This window comes from Notamacropus eugenii, chromosome 2, assembly GCF_028372415.1.
Source record: "Notamacropus eugenii isolate mMacEug1 chromosome 2, mMacEug1.pri_v2, whole genome shotgun sequence".
Classification (NCBI taxonomy): Eukaryota; Metazoa; Chordata; class Mammalia; order Diprotodontia; family Macropodidae; genus Notamacropus; species Notamacropus eugenii.
Genome location: NC_092873.1, coordinates 322,556,551 through 322,578,917, shown reverse-complemented (window position 1 = coordinate 322,578,917; position 22,367 = coordinate 322,556,551). Strand labels below are relative to the sequence as shown.

The 22,367-nt window shown below is 36.7% G+C and overlaps 1 protein-coding gene across 1 annotated transcript in view; it reads right to left on the bottom strand.

Annotated features, from left to right (window-relative positions):
- The window catches only part of CCDC40 (coiled-coil domain 40 molecular ruler complex subunit), a 102,969-nt gene that overhangs the window by 4,723 nt on the left and 75,879 nt on the right, over positions 1 to 22,367 (bottom strand). The window contains exons 18-19 of the mRNA XM_072645227.1: positions 20,460 to 20,648; positions 3,982 to 4,140 (exon numbers count right to left, since the gene is read on the bottom strand). Coding sequence (XP_072501328.1) covers positions 3,982 to 4,140; positions 20,460 to 20,648 — 348 coding nt within the window. The remainder of the gene's footprint in view (positions 1 to 3,981; positions 4,141 to 20,459; positions 20,649 to 22,367) is intronic.

Genomic DNA, 22,367 nt, shown 5'->3' with positions numbered 1-22,367 from the left:
CCCTCCTGAAACCAGATCCCATTAGAGTAAGCCTCACTTATTCCCTTCCATCTCCCTCTCTTCTCCTCCAGTGTAAAAGCTCTTTCTTGCCTCTTTTATGTAAGATGATTTGCTGCATTCTACATCTCTCTCTTTCTTACTTCTAGTACATTCCACTCAACAGTAAATAGTATTTTTTAGATATTCTCCCTTCATATTCAGTGTGTACCCTGTGTCCTCTCTCCATGTGTGTGTATGTACATGTATATATACACACACATACACCCATATACATATAAAATATACACATACATACATACATACCCATACACACCTATGTGTATATGTGTGTGTGTGTGTGTGTGTGTGTGTGTATTCCCTCTAACTACCCTAATACTGAAAAAGGTCTCATGACTTACAAATATCATCTTTCCATGTAGGAATGTAAACAGTTCAACTTTAGTGAGTTCCTTATGGCTTCTCTTTCTGGTTTACTTTTTCATGTTTCCCTTGATTCTTGTATTTGAAAGTCAAATTTTCTATTCAGCTTTGGTCTTTTCAACAAAAATGCTTGGAAGTTTTCTATTTCACTGAAATTCCATTTTCCTCTGAAGTATTATATTCATTTCTGCAGGGTAGGTGGTTCTTGGTTTTAATCCTAACTTCTTTGACCTCCAGAATATTGTATTCCAAGCCCTTTGATCCCTTAGTGTAGAAGCTGCTAAATCCTGTGTTATCCTGATTGTATTTCCACAGTACTCCAATTGTTTCTTTCTGGCCAGTTGTAATATTTTCTTCTTGTCGTGGGAACTCTGGAACTTGGCTACAGTATTCCTAGGAGTTTTCCTTTTGGGGTCTTTTTTAGGAGATGACCAGTGAATTCTTTCCATTTCTGTTTTATCCTCTGGTTCTAGAATATCAGGAGAGTTTTCCTTGATAATTTCTTGGAAGATGATGTGTAGACTCTTTTTTTGATCATAGTTTTCAGAGGGACCAATAATTTTAAAATTATCTCTCCTGGATCTATTTTCCAGGTCAGTTGTTTTTCCAATGAGATATTTCACATTGTCTGCTATTTTTGTATTCTTTTGGTTTTGTTTTATAATTTCTTGATTTCTCATAAAGTCATTAGCTTCCATCTGCTCCATTCTGATTTTTAAAGAACTAGTTTCTTCAGTGAGCTTTTGAAAATCCTTTTCCATTTGGCTCATTCTGCTTTTTAAAGCATTTTTCTCCTCATTGACTTTTTGGACCTCTTTTGCCATGTGGGTTAGTCTACTGACATTTTTATTATACTGGCTTGGCCTACCCATGTACAGTTAATATTTCTCCAGTTGTTTAGATCTTTATTTGTGTGAATAGTATTTTGTAATTGTGTTCATATAGTACCTGTATGTGTCTTGGCAAGTATACTCCCAAATATTTTATACTTTCTTCAATTATTTTAAATGAAATTTCTCTATCTTGGTAATATATAGAAGTGCTGATGATTTGTGTAATTTTTTTTTAATATCCTACATCTTTGCTAAAGTTGTTAATTGTTTTGACTAGAATTTTAATTGACTTCATAGGGTTCTCTAAGTATATCATCATATCATTTGCAAAAAAAGATAGTTTTGTTTCCTTGTTGCCCATGCTATTTTTTTCAATTTCTTTTTCTTGTCTTATTGTAATAGATAGTAATTCTAATATGGTATTAAATAATAATGGATGTGGTATTAAATAATAATGGATATCTTTGCTTCACCCCTAATCTTAATGGAAAGGCTTCTAGTTTATCCCCATTACAGATAATGTTTGTTCTTGGTTGTAGATAGATACTAATTATCATTTTTGAGTTAAAGCTGCATTTATTCCTATGATTTTTAGTGACCTTAGTAAGAATGGTGTTGAATTTCATCAAAAGCTTTTTCTGTATCTGTTAATACAATCATATGATTTTTGTTGATTTTGTTATTGATATAGTCAATTATGCTTATAGTTTTCCTAATATTGAATCAGCTCTGCATTCCTGGTGTACATCCCACCTGATCATAGTGTATGATATCTGTAATATATTGCTGTAATATTTTTGCTAGTATTTTATTTAAAATTTCTGCATCAGTATTCATTAGGGAAACCAATAGTTTTCATTCTATTTTTCCTCTGCCTGATTTAGGTATCAGCACCATATTTATGTTGTAAAAAGAATTTGGTAGGACTGCTTCTTTGCTTATTTTTAAAAACAGTTTATATAGGAATTAATTGTTCTTCAAATGTTTGGTAAAAATTCACATGTAATTTTTCTTAGGTAGCTCATTTGTGGCTTGTTCAATTTCTTTTTCTAAGTTAGGGTTATTTAAATATTCCTTTTCCTCTCTGCTAATCTGGATGATTTAAATTTTTATAAATATTCATCCACTTAATTTAGATGGTTTTATTGGCATGAAGTTGGGCAAAATAGCTCATAATAATTGTTTTAACTTCATCTTTATTGGTTATGCATTCACCCTTTTAATTTTTGGTACTGGTAATTCTTCTTTCTTTTTTAAAATTAAATTAGCCAATGGTTGGTCTGTTTTATCATTTTTGTCATAAAATCAGCTCCTAGTTTTATTTGTCCAATTTAATAATTTTTCGCTTTTATTAATCTTTCCTTTGATTTTTAAGGATTTCTATTTTGGTATTTAAATACATTTTAATAATTTAATAATGTATTTAATAATAAATACATTTAAATACATAAATATATTAAATTTTAAATTTGTTGTTTTTCTAGTTCTTTTAGTTTCATGCTCAATTTGTTGATCTGTTCTTTATCTTTTTTCTTTTTTTTTGACATAAGCATATAGAGATATAAAATTTCCCCTAAATATTGCTTTGCCACAGATTTTGGCATATTAAATCACTGTCATTATCTTTAATGAAATTATTGATTATTTCTATGATTTATTCTTTGGCCCATTCATTCTTTAGGATTGGATTACTTAGTTTCCAATTAATTTTTAATCCATACTTCAAAAACTCTTTACTGAATGTAATTTTTGTTGCATTATGAACCAAAAAGGATGCTTTTAATACTTCTACTTTTCTACATTTTTGTGAGGTTTTTATGCCTTAATACAAGGTCAGTTGTTTTTTTTAAATGCCACACACAACTTAAAAATGGATATGGTCCTTTCTACTCCCATTCAGTATTATCTAGAGATCTATAGTATCTAACTTTCCTAAAAGAAGCAAGCAGCAGTGGTATGGTTCAGATACCAGGAACAGAGCAGAGTCTCAGTTCCAGCTTCTAGACCTATGTATGTTTGTGAGAAAAATCCAGTTTTTGAAGGAAATGCTTTGCTTTGTATTGCTGCTATAGTATGCCACTTAGTAAATGCCTTTCCCTTGAGTTAATTGTGTCCTCTGGCCAACTAGAGTAAAGATAAATCTATTGATGAGGACCATAAGCTATAGTTTTATGAGGTGGTATCATCCCACAGATGACACAACTGGCAAGCACAAGTTGGGAGAGAGAGCTCAGAGTGGATACTATGTGTATGAAAGGGAAAGCTGCAAAGCCATCTTAGGAAGCTGCCACATCATCACCCTAGTCTGGGTACAGATTTGGTCCTGAGACTTCAGTCAGCGCATTTGGAAGTGCAAATCTTACTATAAATTATTTTTCCTTTTTTCTTCCCTAACTCACTGGGCACTGAGTTATCACATAATTATTCATTTGGAGAAGCCTTTGCTGCCAAATGTAGGAATTCAAATAAGTGGGAGAAACTGATTGAATCTCTTCTAAATTTAAAATTCTTAAAAGGCACACATGGGGTCCTCACTCTAATTGCCATAGTGAAGGGACCTAATCTATCTAATAAGATGTTATCATCAAATAAAAACTCATAGCAGCGTAGTACCTGGTAGTATTAATAGTATGAAGTACAGAACTTGCACTCTTACCATAGCAAGCTTTGTTTTGGATTCTGCTAACCCCATGTTAATCTGTTTGACTGAACAAAAGACTATATTTACCTGTCTCTTAAGGTCTGCAAGCTTAGTGATAGTGATGTCAAGTTGGTCAGATTCTTTCTGTAGGTTGGTAAGCTTTTCCTGCTTTTCTACAAGAGACTCACTTAGACATTTTTGATTTTCTTCCATCTCAGAGATACTTTGGTTGCAGTCTTCAGTGAACTATGAAAAGAAAATGAATTATGAGATGAAAACTATGGAGAAAGATATTCTCTTACCTCGTGACAATTATATGAAAGTCACACAATAATTGATCAATAAATCAATTATCTATATTAAATATTAAGTATATAATGTATATCTGATATAGCATGTGATGAACTTGATGGGAATATAAAATTCTAGGCACCAAGAGGGATACAAAGGATGTATAACATAGCCTTTCTCTCCTAGGGAGACAAAATTAAAAAATGAAACAATAGGGAACAAGTATAATGTTATTTCATAAAGGGCAAACTCTAAATGCAACGGAAACCTCAAAGGAAAGATATTTCCTTGTATGCTGGAGTAGTTGGAAAAAGCTTGTTGGGATAAATCTTAAGACAGAGGTTATCAAACACATGACCTGCACTGAGTCACAACACTTCCTGAGTATAGCCAAACCAGATTAAAATGTACTTGGGAAATATTTAACAAAATTTTAAAAATTAAAAATAAAAAAAAATAGAACAGGGATAAGCAAATTAGAAGGAACCTTATGTGTGGTATAGTAACCCCATTTCTATTTGAGTTTAACACCACTACCTTAAGGAATAGGTAGATGAAGAAAGTCAGACATACCTGTGTAGGAAGCAGCATAATGAAATAAGAAGCAGTGTAGGGTAGTAGAAAACATGCCGAAGAGAGCCAAATCCTGCCTATATGACATTGAGCAAATCACTTAGTCTTTTATTCAGAGTCTGTTTCCTAATCTGTAAAATGGGAATTATACAGTAACCTGCTGTATTTCTTAGGATTGTGGTGAAGATCAGATGAGATAATGGATGCAAAGAAAGCACTTTCCAAACCTTAGAGCACCATATAAATGCCGCTTGTCTTGGCAAAAGTATGGTGGCAGTAATGCATATGGCATGTATAGAGAATAGCAAGAAAACTGGATTGATTTGAATGCAGTAATGTTATAGAGAAATAAGAAATAGGGTTGGATAGACAGTAGAGTGAGGCCAGATAATGGAAGGCCTTGAAAACTACGAGGAGTCTAGACTTGTCATAGGGAACCACTGTATGTTCTTCAATTAATTCAGCATGTGTTCAGAGGACTTGGTGCTAGGTGATGGGGGAGATACAATTAGAAAAGAGTGACAGTGTGATGTAGTAGACAGAGCATTGGACTTGGAGTTTTGCTGGGCTCAAATCCTAACTCTGATGCTAATTGTGTGATTTTGGGGCAAGTTAGTTAAATATACTCTATACTCAATTTCTTCACTTTAATATGGGACTAATATAACCTTTAGTTATTATTTTATTTTACTTTATTTTTTTAAATTAATTTATTTAACTTTTAACATTCATTTTCACAAAATTTTGGGTTCCAAATTTTCTCCCCTTTTGTCCCCTCCCCCCACCCCAAAACACTGAGCATTCTAATTGCCCCTATCACCAATCTGCTCTCTCTTCTATCATCCCTCTCTGCCCTTGTCTCCATCTTCTTTTTTGTCCTGTAGGGCCAAATAACTTTCTATACCCCTTTACCTGTATTTCTTATTTCCTAGTGGCAAGAACAGTACTTGACAGTTGTTCCTAAAACTTTGAGTTCCAACTTCTTTTCCTCCCTCCCTCCCCACCCCTTCCCTTTGGAAGGCAAGCAATTCAATATAGGCCAAATCTGTGTAGTTTTGCAAATGACTTCCATAATAGTCGTGTTGTATCAGACTAACTATATTTCCCTCCATCCTATCCTGTCCCCCATTACTTCTATTCTCTCTTTTGATCCTGTCCCTCCCCATGAGTGTCAACCTCAAATTGCACTCTACTCCCCATGCCCTCCCTTCTATCATCCCCCCCACCCTGCTTATCCCCTTATCCCCCACTTTCCTGTATTGTAAGATAGGTTTTCATACCAAAATGAGTGTGCATTTTATTCCTTCCTTTAGTGGAATGTGATGAGAGTAAACTTCATGTTTTTCTCTCACCTCCCCTCTTTTTCCCTCCACTAAAAAGTCTTTTGCTTACCTCTTTTATGAGAGATAATTTGCCCCATTCCATTTCTCCCTTTCTCGTCCCAATATATTTCTCTCTCACTGCTTGATTTCATTATTTAAGATATGATCCCATCCTTTTCAATTCACTCTGTGCACTCTGTCTCTATGTGTGTGTGCGTGTACGTGTGCATGTGTGTGTGTGTGTGTGTAATCCCACCCAGTACCCAAATACTGAATAGTTTCAAGAGTTACAAATATTGTCTTTCCATGTAGGAATGTAAACAGTTCAACTTTAGTAAGTCCCTTATGACTTCTCTTTGCTTTTTACCTTTTCATGCTTCTCTTGATTCTTGTGTTTGAAAGTCAAATTTTCTTTTCAGCTCTGTTCTTTTCATCAAGAATGCTTGAAAGTCCTCTATTTCATTGAAAGACCAATTTTTCCCCTGAAGTATTATACTCAGTTTTGCTGGGTAGGTGATTCTTGGTTTTAATCCTAGTTCTTTTGACTTCTGGAATATCCTGTTCCATGCCCTTTGATCCCTTAATGTAGAAGCTGCTAGATCTTGTGTTATCCTGATTGTATTTCCACAATACTTGAATTGTTTCTTTCTAGCTGCTTGCAATATTTTCTCCTTGACCTGGGAACTCTGGAATTTGGCCACAATGTTCCTAGGAGTTTCTCTTTTTGGATCTCTTTCAGGTGGTGATCTGTGGATTCCTTAAATACTTATTTTGCCCTCTGGTTCTAGAATCTCAGGGCAGTTTTCCTTGATAATTTCATGAAAGATGATGTCTAGGCTCTTTTTTTTGATCATGGCTTTCAGATAGTCGCATAATTTTTAAATTGTCTCTCCTGGATCTATTTTCCAGGTCAGTTGTTTTTCCAATGAGATATTTCACATTATCTTCCATTTTTTCATTCTTTTGGTTTTGTTTTGTGATTTCTTGGTTTCTCATAAGATCATTAGCCTCCATCTGTTCCATTCTAATTTTGAAAGAACTATTTTCTTCAGTGAGCTTTTGAATCTCCTTTTCCATTTGGCTAATTCTGCTTTTGAAAGCATTCTTCTCCTCATTGGCGTTTTGAACCTCTTTTGCCAGTTGAGTTAGCCTATTTTTCAAGGTGTTATTTTCTTCAGCATTTTTTGGGGTCTCCTTTAGCAGGGTGTTTACTTGTTTTTCATGCTTTGCTTGCACGTCTCTCATTGCTCTTCCCAGTTTTTCCTCCACCTCTCTAACTTGATTTTCAAAATCCTTTTTGAGCTCTTCCATGGCCTGAGCCCATGGTATATTTATTTTGGATGTGTGGGATACAGAAGCCTTGACTTCTGTGTCTTTCCCTGATGGTAAGCATTGTTCTTCCTCATCAGAAAGGAAAGGAGGAAATACCTGTTCACCAAGAAAGTAACCTTCTATAGTCTTATTTTTTTTCCCTTTTCTGGGCATTTTCCCAGCCAGTGACTTGACTTCTGAATATTCTCTTCACACCCACTTGGCCTCCAGATCCACCCAGCCAGTGCTTGGGGTCTGAGATTCAAATGCTGCTTCCCAGCCTCAGGGCTTTTGGCAGGGGCAGGGCTGCTATTCAGTGTGAGATCAAGTTCAGGTGCTCAGGTGGGGACAGGGCCTCCTCAGGGGCTCAGTTCCCTCAGGGGGTTTATGCAGAGACCTTCAACAATGGATCTGGGCTCCTGCCTGCTTGGGGAGCCCTGGTCTGCTCCCGCCTCTGCTGCTGCCTCCCAAGGGGGCCTGAGTTATGGGGGTACCCCACTCCCCTCTCGACCCACCAAAGAGACCCTCTCACCGACCCTTGTCACCTGTGGGTGGAGGGACCTGCGTGGCTGCTGGAGATTCCGTCCCTGAAGCCCGCTTGGAAGGGCTGGCCTCGGCTCCAGGTCCGCAGTGCGAAGGGCCTTTTGCGAGAGGTTTTCAGGCTCTCTGGAACAGAAATCTCATCTGCTCTGTTGTTCTGTGGCTTCTGCTGCTCCAGAATTTGTTGGGAGTTCTTTTTTACAGATATTTTATGGGCTGTGGGTTCAGAGCTAGTGTATGTGTGTCTTTCTACTCTGCCATCTTGGCTCCGCCCCCCTAGTTATTACTTTATAAAGTTGCTATGAGGATTAAATAAAATAATATAAAGTACTTTGCAAACCTTAGGATACTCCATAAATGTCAGTTGTTATTATTAGGGTGCCATCCTTACCCTCATGGAATCTTCAGTCTTGGAGGAGAATGAGATTTAAGCATAGTTAACTACTGAGAGCTAGAACTGTCTTTTTTTTTTCCTTTTTCCTTTCTCTGTATCACCAGTACTTAGCACAGTACCTGGCCCATAACAGGTGCTTAATAAATACTTATTTTATGACTGGGCATAATACATAATATAAATGCAATAGAGGTTTGCTAAATAAAGGGCTATATGACATTAAAGGAGTAAAAATCATCGAGGAGAAAGAAGTAGCATTTGAGAAGGACTTTAAAGAATGAGGAGAGAGTGCATTCTAGGCATAGGTGCTTGGGGAAAGGAACAGGGTTGGGAGATTGCAATATGTGTTCAAAGGACAGAACTATCCAGTATGACTGAATAGGTAGAAAGTGGAGCAGGTGGAAAGGATTAATAAGAGAGAAACCTGAAGAGGTAGATTGATGTTTGCTTTAGGAACTTGGAATGCCAGACAGATGAACTTGGAATTTTATTCAGTAGGCATGAATTTTATTCAGTACGAACCTAGGAGGGGGCAGCCAAGTAGCACAGTAGATATAGTACCAGGTCTGGAGTCAGGAAGATTCATCTTCCTGAGTTCAAATCTGGCCTCAGGTACTTACCAGCTATGTGAACCTGGGCAAGTCATTTAACCTTTGTCTGCCTCAGTTTCCCCAATTATAAATTAGGTATAATAAGAACACATACCTCACAAGGTTGTTGTGCGGATAAAATGAGATAATATTTGTGAAAAGTGCCTAGCACATAGTAGGCACTGTATAAATGTTTATTCCTTCCCCTTTGTACAGGTTGCCTCTTATGATCCAAATGCTGTCACCTCTGTCTCTTAGAATCTCTAGCTTTCTTAGAAATATACCTCTGATGTAAGACTTTTCCTGATGACCCTAGTTACTAGTGCCTCTCCTAGAAATTACTTTGTATACCTTACATATACATATGCATGACATGCATATGTTATATCTTTATTTTCAGTTATTTCTTCAATAGAATAAAAACTCCTAGAGAGGAAAGTGACATTTTCATTTTTGCCTTTGTATTTACAGCACATAACACAATACTCAGCAGATAGAAGATACTTCAGAGATACTTGTTGTTTGATTGGCAGTGGTCTAGAGGAGAGAGACAGATTTGAAATGAGATTATAGAGATTGATAAACTGATTTGAAAGTTACTGAGAGGTGGAGGAGTCAAGATGGTGGAGTGAGAGGAATCATTTTTGCCCAGCTCATCCAACACACCTCTTCCACATCAATCTAAAAAATATGTTGTACCAAGTTCTGATTGGGAAAGCCAAGAAAAAGTCACAATGAGTCATTTTCTAGCCCCATAGCATCTTAGGAAAACAGAGAGGTCTTCAAAAGCTGAGGTGGTGCTGGTCAGAATTGGAGCACAGCAACAGCAGAGATAGCAGAGGTAGTGTTGGGGGGACATTCTAGCAGCCAGGGACAGTAAAGAAAGTAAGACTGAACATCAAGGCTGGAAGAAATGGGGTCCCAAGGGACTCCTGAAACAGCACTGAGAATAGGAAGGTGTGCCAGCTGGCAACTCTGTCACCCATTACTCAGTGTGGAAAGGAGCAGTCATGTCCCAGAGGTCCTAGCTGTTACAGAGGAAGAAATAAGTTCCAAAAATTTAAGTGTATGACTGAGCTCAAGAGTAGAACGGACTCATTTCTAACCTTTAGCCCAACACATAATGCCTGTAGTAGAATAATCAGGTCAGGAAAACCAACACCAAAGGGGAGTCAAGCAGTTCAGTGACTTTGAAGCTACAGAATCTCTCAGCAGGCTAAGAGTAAATGAGTCCAATAGCAGTCTACTGAAACTCAACCCATACAACCCCAACAGACCCAAATCTGGATCAGGAACTAGTTCTTACTAGCAGTGAACAAACCTCTCCCCAGATGACACTAGTATGGAAGCACTGAAAACTTTCAGGCCCTCATACTGAGTTATGAAAACAGCAGAAAGTCAGAATAAGACTCAGGCCAGACATCACCACCTCCCCAGAGGTAAATAGAGTCCAACTATAATATAACGTCCAAAGTCAAAAAATAGGCTAGAGGAATAAGCACAAAAAAAGAACCCCACCATAAAGAACTACTATGATGACAGAGAAGTTCAAGACATAAACAGAAGACAACAACTTCGCAAAGCCTCAGAGAAAAATGCCTCAAATCCTTCATCTATAAAATGAGCTGGAGAAGTAAATGACAAGCCTCTCCAGTATCTTTGCAAATAAAACCCCAAATGGGGTGGCAAAGAGTTGGACATGAATAAACCGACTGCACAACAGTATAGGTATGGAAACTGAGGCCATGAGACATTAAAAATGACTTGCCCAAGATTACAAAGCTAACATGTTTGAGGTCAGATCTGAACTGTTCATCCTGACTCCAAGCTCAACATTCTATCCACTAAGCCCACCTAGCTGCCTAAAGGGGAATAAGAAAGGTAGGAGGGTGGCTTAGTTATGAAGAATTTCGAATGCCAAACAGAACATTTTGTATTTGCTCTTGGAGCAAATACAAAACTGGAGTTTATTGAGTGATGGGTGGGATGGAGTAGTGATGCCATGATCAGAGCTTCATTTTGGGAAAAGTCACTTTAGTGGCTGAATGGAGAATGGATTAAAGTGGAGGGAGAGTTGAGGCAGGCAGTGAAATTAAAGAACTAGTGCCTAGTGAAATTTGAGATTCTATTGTACCCAAATGGCACAGAGTCATAGATTATGGAAGCAAAATCTTATGGTCTTAAATTTATAGATAATTGAAATTAAGTAATATATAAACTTTAGCCAAAATTTATTAGACTGTTACATTTTTAAAAACTACTAGTTTCTTCTCAAAACGAAAGTGTCTGTGCAAATAATGGGATGCATAGCAAGATAACAGATGATACTCTTTTTAGACAACTAGACAAAATGAAATCTGTTCTCTTAAAGCTACTGTTAACTGAATAGTCATGATTTGCAATATCTTTATCTTATCAAAGAAGTCCTTGAAACTTTACTGTTATAATCTAACACCACAAATTGCATTTTTGACTTGTTTTCTCCTTCTCTTTGAGAAACATTCTGTTCTTGATCTGTAACATTAATGTAAACTCTCTAGGGTGAGGTAATTTCTAGAACTTTCCGGAAGTGTTTCCATGAGAGTATACATGAATTATGCTGAAAGGGCTATAAACCTGTGCATACACTTTGAACTAGCAATACCACTACTAGGTCTGTATCCCAAAGAGATCAAAGAAAAAGGAAAAGGTTTTATATGTACAAAAATATTTATAGCAGTTCTTTTTGTGGTTGCAAAGAATAAGAAATTGAGGGTACACTCATCAATTGGGAAATGGCTGAACAAGCTGTGCCATATGATTGTGATGGAGTACTATTGTGCTATAAGAAATGATTGAGTGGGGTGGTTTCATAAAAACATGATGAGACCTGTATGAACTGATGCAAAGTGAAGTGAGAAGTGGGAGATCATTGTGCACAGTAATAGCAATGTTGTAATGATGATCAGCTGTGAAAGGCATAGCTACTCCGATCAAGACAATGATCCAAGACAATTACAAAGGACTTGTGATTAAAAAATACCATCCACCTCCAGAAAGTAAACTCTGAGTGCAAACTGAAGTATAATTTTCTCTCTTAATTTTCTTTCTTCTTTTTGAAATATGTCTAATATGGAAATATGTTTTGCATGATTCACAAGTATAACTGACATCATGTTGCTTGACTTTCTCAGTGGGTGTGGGAAGGAGGGAGAGAATTTTGAACTCAAAATTTAAAAGGAGAAGGATATTTTTTAAAAAAAACTAATCAAGACTTAGACTTCTTTTGTTGAAGTAGGACACTTGATTGATAGAGATCTCTTTATCAGTCGATAGTCCTCCAAATAACTGTTTGATATAACAAAAATGTGTGTGTATAGTATAATTTCTTATTAATATGAGTACTGAACACAATACTGAGTGATTGACTTTATTTGCTGTGATACTACAATTGAATGGTTTACCTTGGACATTTTCAAATCCTTGAGCCTCCCGCTTACAGAATCATAGAATGTTAGGTGTGGAGGTATCTCAACGAACATCTAGTTCAATCTCTTCATTTTATGGATGAGGAAACTGAGTTCCAGAAAGGTGATTTGCCTAAGACCACAACTAGCTAATGTTAGAGCTGAAACTTGAATCCAAGTTCCTACATGCTATTCCATCTACCATAATTTATTTAGCTATTTTCCATTGTTGGATATTAGATTAGTTAGTTTTTTTCCCCCCAATTCTGAATACTAATACTGTAAATATCTTTGGACAAATAATCCTTAAAAATAATGCGTTCAGGGTATATTCGGTTAGAAAGATGATTTAAGATATTGTTTGGAAAATTATTATACTGTTTAAATCCAACATTATGTGACTGAAGATTGTCCACAACCAGAATCTCATCAGACAGTGACTCTCTCTAGGAATGCTGGAGATGGCTATGAGGTATTTTGGGTTTCTCCAGGTCCTGGATCTGCCCAAATCATTCTGGTTTTGGATTATCACACTCAGGACTTGTGATGGGTACACCTAAGTTTGTGTTTGGGGTTCCTTTCTGTTTTGGCTTGTGTGGTTCATGTTTTTCCTATGCTGGGCACCCTTGCCTAAATTTCATATAATATAAACCTTCCAGAGGCTGAACAAGAGGGAGTCACACCTCCTTAATGGCTCATTTCCCTCTGCCAAATGGCCTAATAAATTTCTTCCTAAAACTATTTCAGATTTTGGGGTTTGTTCTCACAAACAACAAAATGGTGGTAGTGGTGGTTTATTTAGTCACTTAAATGAACTAAATCCAAAGGTTCTCCCAGACCATGAAAGCTGAGCCTCTGTGATTCTAGGTTTGAGTATGGGCAGAATTGACCAACACAGGATGACAAAAAATAGAGTGAGAAACTGGTAAGTCCCTTTAGATTTAGGTTGGACACAGTCCAGACCCTAACTCTTACTGTCCAGAAAATTAAGGGATCATACTTGGCCTTAGCCCATGGACAGACTCAAGTGGGGTTAGAATTTGCCCAGGCCTCCCTAATGAGCAATCCCTTTCTTCATGCAAGGGTTTGGTAAGCAGCTGTTAAAAATGAAAAATTTAGTTAAAATTAGGATGGAGGTCATTTGGCAGAACTTTTTCCTTTTTTCTCTTTCTTTTTTTAATTCTTGTCTTTCTCCTCAACTTTCCCTAGATACCTGGTCAGTGACTGGCTAGTAACCACTTAGATATCCTTGTGAACATGGGCATTAGTTATACACTCATTCACTTAAGATGGCCCCAGGTTAATGAGGGAAACTTGAATTTGACAGGAGTGAGGTGGGTTTTGATTGGGGCTTCTACTTTGAAAGTTCTCTAGGACATACAAGGTCTCATTTACCAGGGAGAACTTTGAAGGGGGAACACCTCTTCATCCATAAAAATCTCCTGTAAGACTGCATAGAAAGGGAGCTTGAAAGGGTGGGGAAAACTAATGAAGTCTTAAAACAGCTCTCCCAGCTATCTGTAATATTGATCAGGAACTAACTCTGACATTTTGTTTAGACTTTTGGTGGGAGATATGGAGGAATATTGGGAGATTTTTTTCTTTCTCTCTGACTTCACAACTCTGTCCAGGTTGGAGATGGTAGAGATAAAGACAGACAAGAAAAGGAAAGAAATCCTTTTTCCTGGTTTGTACAAATGTATGGCATTATAAACTAATTCCAAACTAAAATTTGTTACTTAAATGTAATATCTTTACTGTAAATTTCCTAATTATATCTTAGTGAGGTTTTGGAGGTTTGCAGGTAGGATTAAGATGTAAACAGCACATACCTCACACTCTTCTTCCTGGAGGGGGATAGATGTATTATTCTAGTTGAAGGCAACTTCACCTACTAGAGAATAAGCAGAACTGAAGCTTGATTGATTCAACAGAATTTATTTTTTAAAGTAAACTAGTAGCAAAGTCATCTAAATTGAAGTAGACTATTCAATTCCCAAAGTGGAAGTATAGCAATTAATTGGTATTGTAAAAGGGATCTGTACAGGAAAGATTCAGTGGAATATTAGATTAGAATATGATTGGGAAATAAGATGAGATGGACTTAAAAAAAGTAGCAAAGGTAAAGAGAAGTGAAGGATCAGTGTAAAATGAAAGGTTAGTTTCAATGATGGCAGTCTGTAATCAAAATCCACTAAAAGGAAAAAAATTTGCAAGAGAAGGTTTAAGTAAGTAGAGATAGAAGAACAATGGATGGAAAGTTAATGTGAATTGGAAGATTTGAAAATCAAAGGTTGCAAGTTTTGAAAGGAAGTTTAAGAAGGTTCCTTATTCCACTAAGATTAGACAGATTTGTCAAACTTTTAAGGGGAGTGCCTATTAGCAATTTTAGATAGACAATATTCTATCAAGTTATAACATTTACTAAATGGAAACAATAGAAATAAATTTGTGGTGTGAAATTATATGAGTATGCATACTAAAAATCTGTCCTTGAAGGACCATTAAAAGGGCATGTTCCAATCATCAGAGCCTCATGGACTCCAAAATGAGGGGGATAGAAATAGGAAACTATCACTATGAATCTTTGAAAGTGAGCTAACCGAAAGCAATGGACTCTGAAATTTGGGCTGCTAGCAGCTAATAGCCCTTGGGAAAATTGAGATTTTGAATATTGCCATTTGTAATTACAAATCCAGATTTGATTTGGTTGAAATTTGTCCTGAAACCAAATTATAATGTGGTCTCATTTACAGTGAAATGTGTTCTCCTGTTAGTATAATTGTGGTAAATCAGAACTTAATGCAAAATACATTAAATAGCTGGCATTAAGGCAATATGGTTGGAAACTACGTGGATCAGGAAAACCTGAGTTCAGATTTGGTCTCAGAAATTTATTAGCTGCGTGACTTTAAGGAAGTTACTTTACCTGTTTGCCTCATTTCCCTCATCTGTAAGATAATAATGGCACCGACATCCTAAGGATCCAGTGAAATAAGTTGTAAACTGCTTAGCACAGTGTCTAGCACATGATAAGTACTTTATAAATATTAACTATTATTATATTAATTAAGTGTAATCACTCTATACTGATTTTAATATAATTGGTATAGAAAGCCAAGTGGATAAAAGGTGATTTTCTATATGAGAGGATTCAGAAATGCATTCAAATGAATTGATATTATTTGATTGATAAAGAGTTTCAGTTTATGTTTTAAAAATACATAATATTGTTTAATGCTATTATTAGGCTTCTAATTTTTCTTGCATTGTAATTTTGGCAAACCATTGTATAAAAAAATGCTGTTAACTTGAAAAATGATACTCAGAGAGTGTAGTGATTGTTTCATTAGAAAAGTGACTTCTTTTTAAAATCTGGAGCTGTTAGATTATGAATTGAGCTGTTAAAGAATGTGGTCACAATGTTTGAAAACTGTTAAGTATTTAATTGACTATACTTTGCTTTAAAATTGATAACAATAGCTTACAATTTTTGAGGGGGGAAGTAGCAAAGACCTCTTGAGTTGCCCTTATCTGTGGAGTTGTTGGGACTTTCTATTTGGGCAGTCATAAAATCTTATCAACCCAGTTGACAGAATATAGTTCTAATTTTTAAGTATGAGAAACTAGGACTGCTCCCAGCCAAAGTGACTTACAAGTTTGCTTATAATAAAAAGTGAGTTTTATATGATATTGTTTGGCCATTGGTTATGAAAATTATGAAACTGTGCCCATTAATAAATAATATGTATTGAAGTTACAGCTTTGAGCCAACTTAGTAACAATAGACCTTACATTCCAAAATTTCATTTCTGCCTTAGGAGTTAGTCAGCAAAATGGATATCTGTTAGTCTGGAGACTTATAGTAGCCATTATTTTTCAGCCTTTTCAAGATTCTTCCTTTAATGTGTCAGTGACATTGTCCATATCAGGTACAGGTACAGGGTTCAAGTGAAAATAGAAAGAACAAGTTTTATGTAAAAACTGAAATTCTTTTGATTTAACAGTATCACTATTAGGTCTGTATCCGAAAGAGACCATAAAAAAGGGAAAAGGACTCACATGAACAAAAATATTTATAGCTACTCTTTTTCTGTTGGCAAAGAGTGGGAAATTGAGGGGATGCCCATCAATGGAGGGATGGCTGAACAGGTTGCGGTATATAAATGTAATGGAATATGTGCTATAAGAAGTGATGAGCAGGCAGATTTCAGAAAAACCTGGAAAGACTTACATAAACTCATGCTGAATGAAGTGAATAGAACCAGGAGAAGATTGTATACAGTAGCAGAAACCTTGTGTGGTGATTAACAATGACAGACATAGTTCTTCTCGGCAGTATCATTGCATTCAACATAATTCCAAAAGACTAGCGATGGAAAATGCTAATCACATCCAGAGGAAGAACTATGGAGTCTGAATGCACATCGAAACGTACAATTTTCTCTTGTTTTTGGTTTTTTTTTCTTTCTTGTGGTTTTCCCTTTTTGTTCTGATTCTTCTTTCACAATATGACTAATATAGAAGTATGTTTAACATGATTGTACATATATAACCTATATCAGATTGCTTGCTGTCTTAGGGAGGGCAGAGGGAAGGGAGAGAGAGAAGAAAAATTTGGAACTCAAAATTTTATAAAAATGAATGTTGAAAACTACAAGCAATTGGAAAAAAATAAAATACTATTAAGGAAAAAACCCCCTGAAATTCTCTAACCTTTGAGGTGAATTGTAGGTTTCTAGTTTGGCAGCTAGGTGGCTCATGGACAGAACCCTGGGACTGAGGTCAGGAAGACTTCAAAGAAGTTAGTTCAAATCCAGTGTCACACACTTAATTAATCTGACTCCAGGCAAGTCACTTAACCTCTGTTTGCCTTAATCCACTGGAGAAGGAAATGGCAAACCAGTCCATTATCTTTGCCAAGGAAACCTCAGAGTGGTGTCATGAGGAGCCAGACATGACTAGGCAAGTAAATAACAGCAGCAGTCTGATGTTTTTCTTATAGCTCTGTTGTTAATAGGCTTAGCTCTAAAAAGTTTGAGATGGTTTTTAACCACATGAACTCATTTTCCAATAACTATTTCCAAAACTTCTAAATTTAAGATGTCATACAAAATTATATTGAGTCTTGTTCCTGCAAGACTTTAGCAGAATTACCCAGGGAATCTCTGCAAGTGACTTGGAATCAATGAAGCGCATCCACTAGGAGGAGCGCCCTCCAGAGCTGCCCTGAGAACAAGACCTGTTTCAGAATTTCCAAGTGAAGATGTTTCCAGGGACCAGACAGACACATGGGGACCTCTGTGACTCAAGATGAAATGTGCTGATTGAGGAGACATTGGAAGTGGCCTTCAAGGAGACTTGATACTATTTCATCTATATGATCATTATTGTATTACTTGGCTTTTTTATTTCATGGTTTTTATGTTTGCCTGGAAGAGGGATATGCCTTAATTCCTTTTTATTTATTATTTGGGGATCAAGGCCATTCCTCCTGCAATTTTTTGGTTAATTGAAAGTCTTCTGTTTATAGTAACCTCACTCTACCAAAATCTGACTTATGAACTGTGTTAACTGTTTGATGTTCCTCAAGTAGAAGCAAAGGGAAATTTGAAGCTCCCTAACTAACTGTATGAGAGGATTTCCCTGACACTTAGTTTTTCTTGGTTACCTTGATGATATAAAAATTTTCTCTCTTAAATCAATCTATTATGAACCCTGTGATGTAGTTTAATCTGTAACCTGACTTAGTTTACCCATAGAGTCTGTTCAACAAGGTTTGATTCTACTTAACTACGTTCAACTTTTATGATATTGAAGGAAACATGGGATTGTGGTTCTTTTGATACTCATGGTTACAGTATACTTTGTTTTCTATTATAAGTTTAAGTCCCTTGACTTACAACTCCTGAAACTTAACTCAGATTGATCCCCCAATGAGACACTGGAAAAACTTTGTCACTAAAGTGTCCCCTGCCCTTCCTTAAATGAATTATATCAAGCTTTAGACAAGATGGATAATGAGGAAGACACTTCATTGATTCATGTTGTTTTAATGAACTCCCTTTCACACTTTAACCCAGCTTTTTGTTTCTGTAATTATGCTTTCACTAATATGAGAATGTTGGGCTTGGGAAAGCCCCAAAGGAGTAATTTCTAGGGGAAATTATTTATTATGTTGTTTGGAAAAGTTATCACACTGTTTAAATGTGATTAAGGCAACACCCAGAATGTTGCCTGACCCCAGTAACTCTCTTGGAATGGCGGAAATGACTACAAGGTGTCCTCCAGGTCCTGGGTTTATCCAAATCATTCTTGTTTTGGTTTACCATACCTAGGACTTATGATGCATCCATTCAAATTTGTGTTTGGGATTCCTCTGTGTTTTAGCTTGTGTGGTCCCTGTGCTGGGCACCCTTGTCTAAATTCCAATGTAATGTAATCCTAATATAAACCTTTCAGAGCTGGAAAGAGGGAGTTCCACCTCCTTATTGGCTCACTTTCCTCTACCAAATGACCGAATACATTTCTTTCTAAAACTATTTCAAATTTTGGGATCTGTTCTCAAGAACCATTCCCAGCAATGGAAATAATGGATAGGAATACTTCAACAGAATTAATGGCTTCAATAGGATTCATGGCTATTATTACTTTTGTAACTTTTCTTGCGTCCTGCCAGATTGTTTTCTAAAAAGATTGGATATTGGGCCTCTAGGTGGCGCAGTGGATAGAGCACCAGTCCTGGAGTCAGGAGGACCTGAGTTACAACTAGCCCCAGACTCCTGACAGTAGTTGTGTGACCTTGGGCAAGTCACTTAACCCTGTTTGCCTCAGTTTCTTCATCTGTAAAATGAACTGGAGAAGGAAATGGAAAACTACTCCAGTAACTTTGCCAAGAAAACCCCAAATGGGGTTGGATCCTGCCAGATTGCTTCCTTAAAAAGTTATACCACTTTGCAACCAAAGCAAAAGTGAATAAAAATACCTTTCCCCCAAACCTCGCAAAGTACTTTTAATTATTTTTGGCAATCTATAGGGTATACGGTAGTATATCAAAATTGTTTTAATTTAGATCTCTTTGAATATTAGTAAAGCTTAGTATTATTTCTAGAGGTTATTTACAATGTTTCCTCCTTTGTAAACTGTCTCTTCATATCTTTTGAATTCTGTTCACTAGGGATTGTCGTTGCCTTTGAATATTTTTAATAGCTTCTTATGGATTTTAGATATAAAATTTTTAACCTGGTATACTTAATATAGATATTTTCACCAATTTCTTATTCTTTCTTTATATTGTTTTTTGTTGTAGAGGAATGTTTTATTGAGTAAGTAATCCATCAGGTAGTGCAGTGGACAGAGTGCTGAACTTGGAGTAAGGAAGATCTCACCTGAATTTATTAAATCCTGCCTCTGATTCTTATTAGCTCTGTATCCTTGATTAAGTCTATTAACTTCTGTCAGCCATAGTTTTTTCATTTATAAAATGGGGGTAATAATAATAACTATCTCACAAGCTATTGTGAAAATTAAATGAGATTATATGTAAGGTGTTTTGCAAACCTTAAAACACTACTATATAAATGTTAACTATTACCATTACAATCATTTTTGTCCCTAAGAATTTCTTTTGCAAAATAGATAGGATTTTTGCAAATGAGTCTTCTCAGAATAATACTGTATCTTGAGTAAATATTTCAGAAGATACATGACTGTATCTGTGTGCACCTTCTTTTCAGTGATGCAAATCACAACCCCTCCATTTCTTATTAGATGGATTCCTGAGTAGCCAAAAACAAACAAACAAACAAAAAATCCAAACCTAAAACAAAATGAACCATCGCGTAGGGATCAAACTTGTAAATAAAACTCTGCAAACTCAGCTGTGCTTTCCCTAAGACTAAAAACAGTCTGTCATCAGGCTGATACTTAAAGCCTTTTGATCTTGGTGGGACTAGCTAGAACTTCCTTTGAGAACCCAAAGTCATGCCACAATGAAGCATCACAGTAGGAATTTAGCAGAAGAAACTGAGTCAATATCATATAAAATAAAAATACTATTTAAGTTTTCTCCCTTCTTTTAGTTGCATTCCTTACCTACCTTCTGAGTTTCTCTGATTTTCTTCCTAAGCTCCATTTGTTGATGGTGAAAATTGTTTCTGGTGAGTAGTTTCTTGTCAATTTTACTTTGACCTTCTCCCCGAGTCACAAAGGAGTCCCTGTGGCTGATAGCTGCTTCCATTTCTCGGATCATTTTCTCTTGCTGCTTCTTCAGTTGTGCATGTTTAACCTGAGGTACAAGAGAGACAGCTAGGATTTCCAAATACCATATAATTATGCAGATGTAGAGCCGGGTAAAATATACATGGTACCAGGTTCCATGGTTATAGCAGCCTGAATTTCTCACTTTCCAGTTCATCCTTGTATTAAACCATACCATTAAACCACAAGGTGCATTTTTTCTTATGTAAGAAATTAAAGAATAGCTTATGAAACGTGTAAAAAACAATAACATGAAGAGAAACCAGTAAACATAGCAGAATAGTAAGAAAACCAGGGAAGTCAGCTCATCTAAAACCTCTTCTCTGATTATGAAAAATCATTCAAACCCCTTCTTTCACCCTATTAAGAATAATGAGGAAAGATTTCAGAATGGAAACACACACACACACAAAATAGAAAATTAGAGGACCCTAGACTATCTGCTACCTTCAGAGTCATATGGGTCCGATAACCTCTACCACACCTCCTTCTCTGAATCAGACAATAGCCAGTAGATGAAAGTGACTGGGACTCTGTGCTATATGCTTCAGCTTCATTCTGTCCCTCCTTCCTCCATCTCTGCCAGAGGCACAGGATGGAGCTCTCCAAAAGACCCACTTGGTACTAAAAAAGGTTCCAAGTATAAGCTGGTTTCCCTCCTAAGACAGGAGTTAAAAGCATGTGAACATCTTTCCATACTCCAGATGATCAAGAATAATGAAGTGTTAAAACAACAACAAAACACAGAAGGGCTATTTCAATTGGGGGAGAGGAAAAAGTTAAGGAGGGAAAACTTTACCTTTACCAGAAAGTGGGAGAACAAAAAGATGTTGCACAGAGGGAAGGGAGGGAAGGAATGGGGAAAAAAAGGACAAGTGTCCATTTAGAACTAAAAAATAAATCTGGGGCGGAGCCAAGATTTTTGTAACAGCACTGACTTTTTAGAGCGCTCCTGCCAAACCCAGCCAAGTACCTGTAAAAAATGGCTCTAAACAAATTCCAGAGCTGCAGAACCCACAGAATGATGGAGTGAAGCAAATCTCCAGGCCAAAACAACCTGGAAAGTCACAGGGAAGTGTCTATGGTGCCAAGCTGGGAGCAGAGTGTGGGCCATGCCAGCACAGACAGGACCTGAGCAGGCCCTGGGGAGACTGAATCTCTCACACCTGTGGCAGTTTCCAGACTTCAGGACCCGAAAACACTGAGGACAAATTGGAAAGTCAATGGAAAAGGCCTGTGGAATTAGTGCAAGAGAGTGGAGTGGTCAAGCCCCAGGCCCAGGGTGGCTGAGGTGGGAGGGGGCAGAGGAACCTCCCTGGCAGCAGCAGCCACTCTTTCTGGAGCTGTAGGCCAACAGATTGTGGGGGGGGGATTGAGCAGCTGACAGTGCACCCCCCACTGGAAGCAGAGAATTACCTTGACAAAGAGCTCAAAAGTCAAGTAAATGGCTGGGGAAATGAGCAAAAACTAGAAAAAGAATCAGACTATAGAATCTTACTTTGGTGACAAGGAAGACCAAAGCAAACAAATGGATGAAAACAAAGTCAAAGTTCCTCCTTCCAAAGCCTCCAAGAAAAAATATGAATTGGAAGAACTCAAAAAGGAATTTGAAAATCAAGTAAGAGAAGTAGAGCAAAAATTGAGAAGAGAAATGAGAATGATGCAAGAAAATCATGAAAAGCAAGTCAACTGCTTGCTAAAGGAGACCAAAAAAAAATGTGGAAGAAAATAACACTTTAAAAAACAG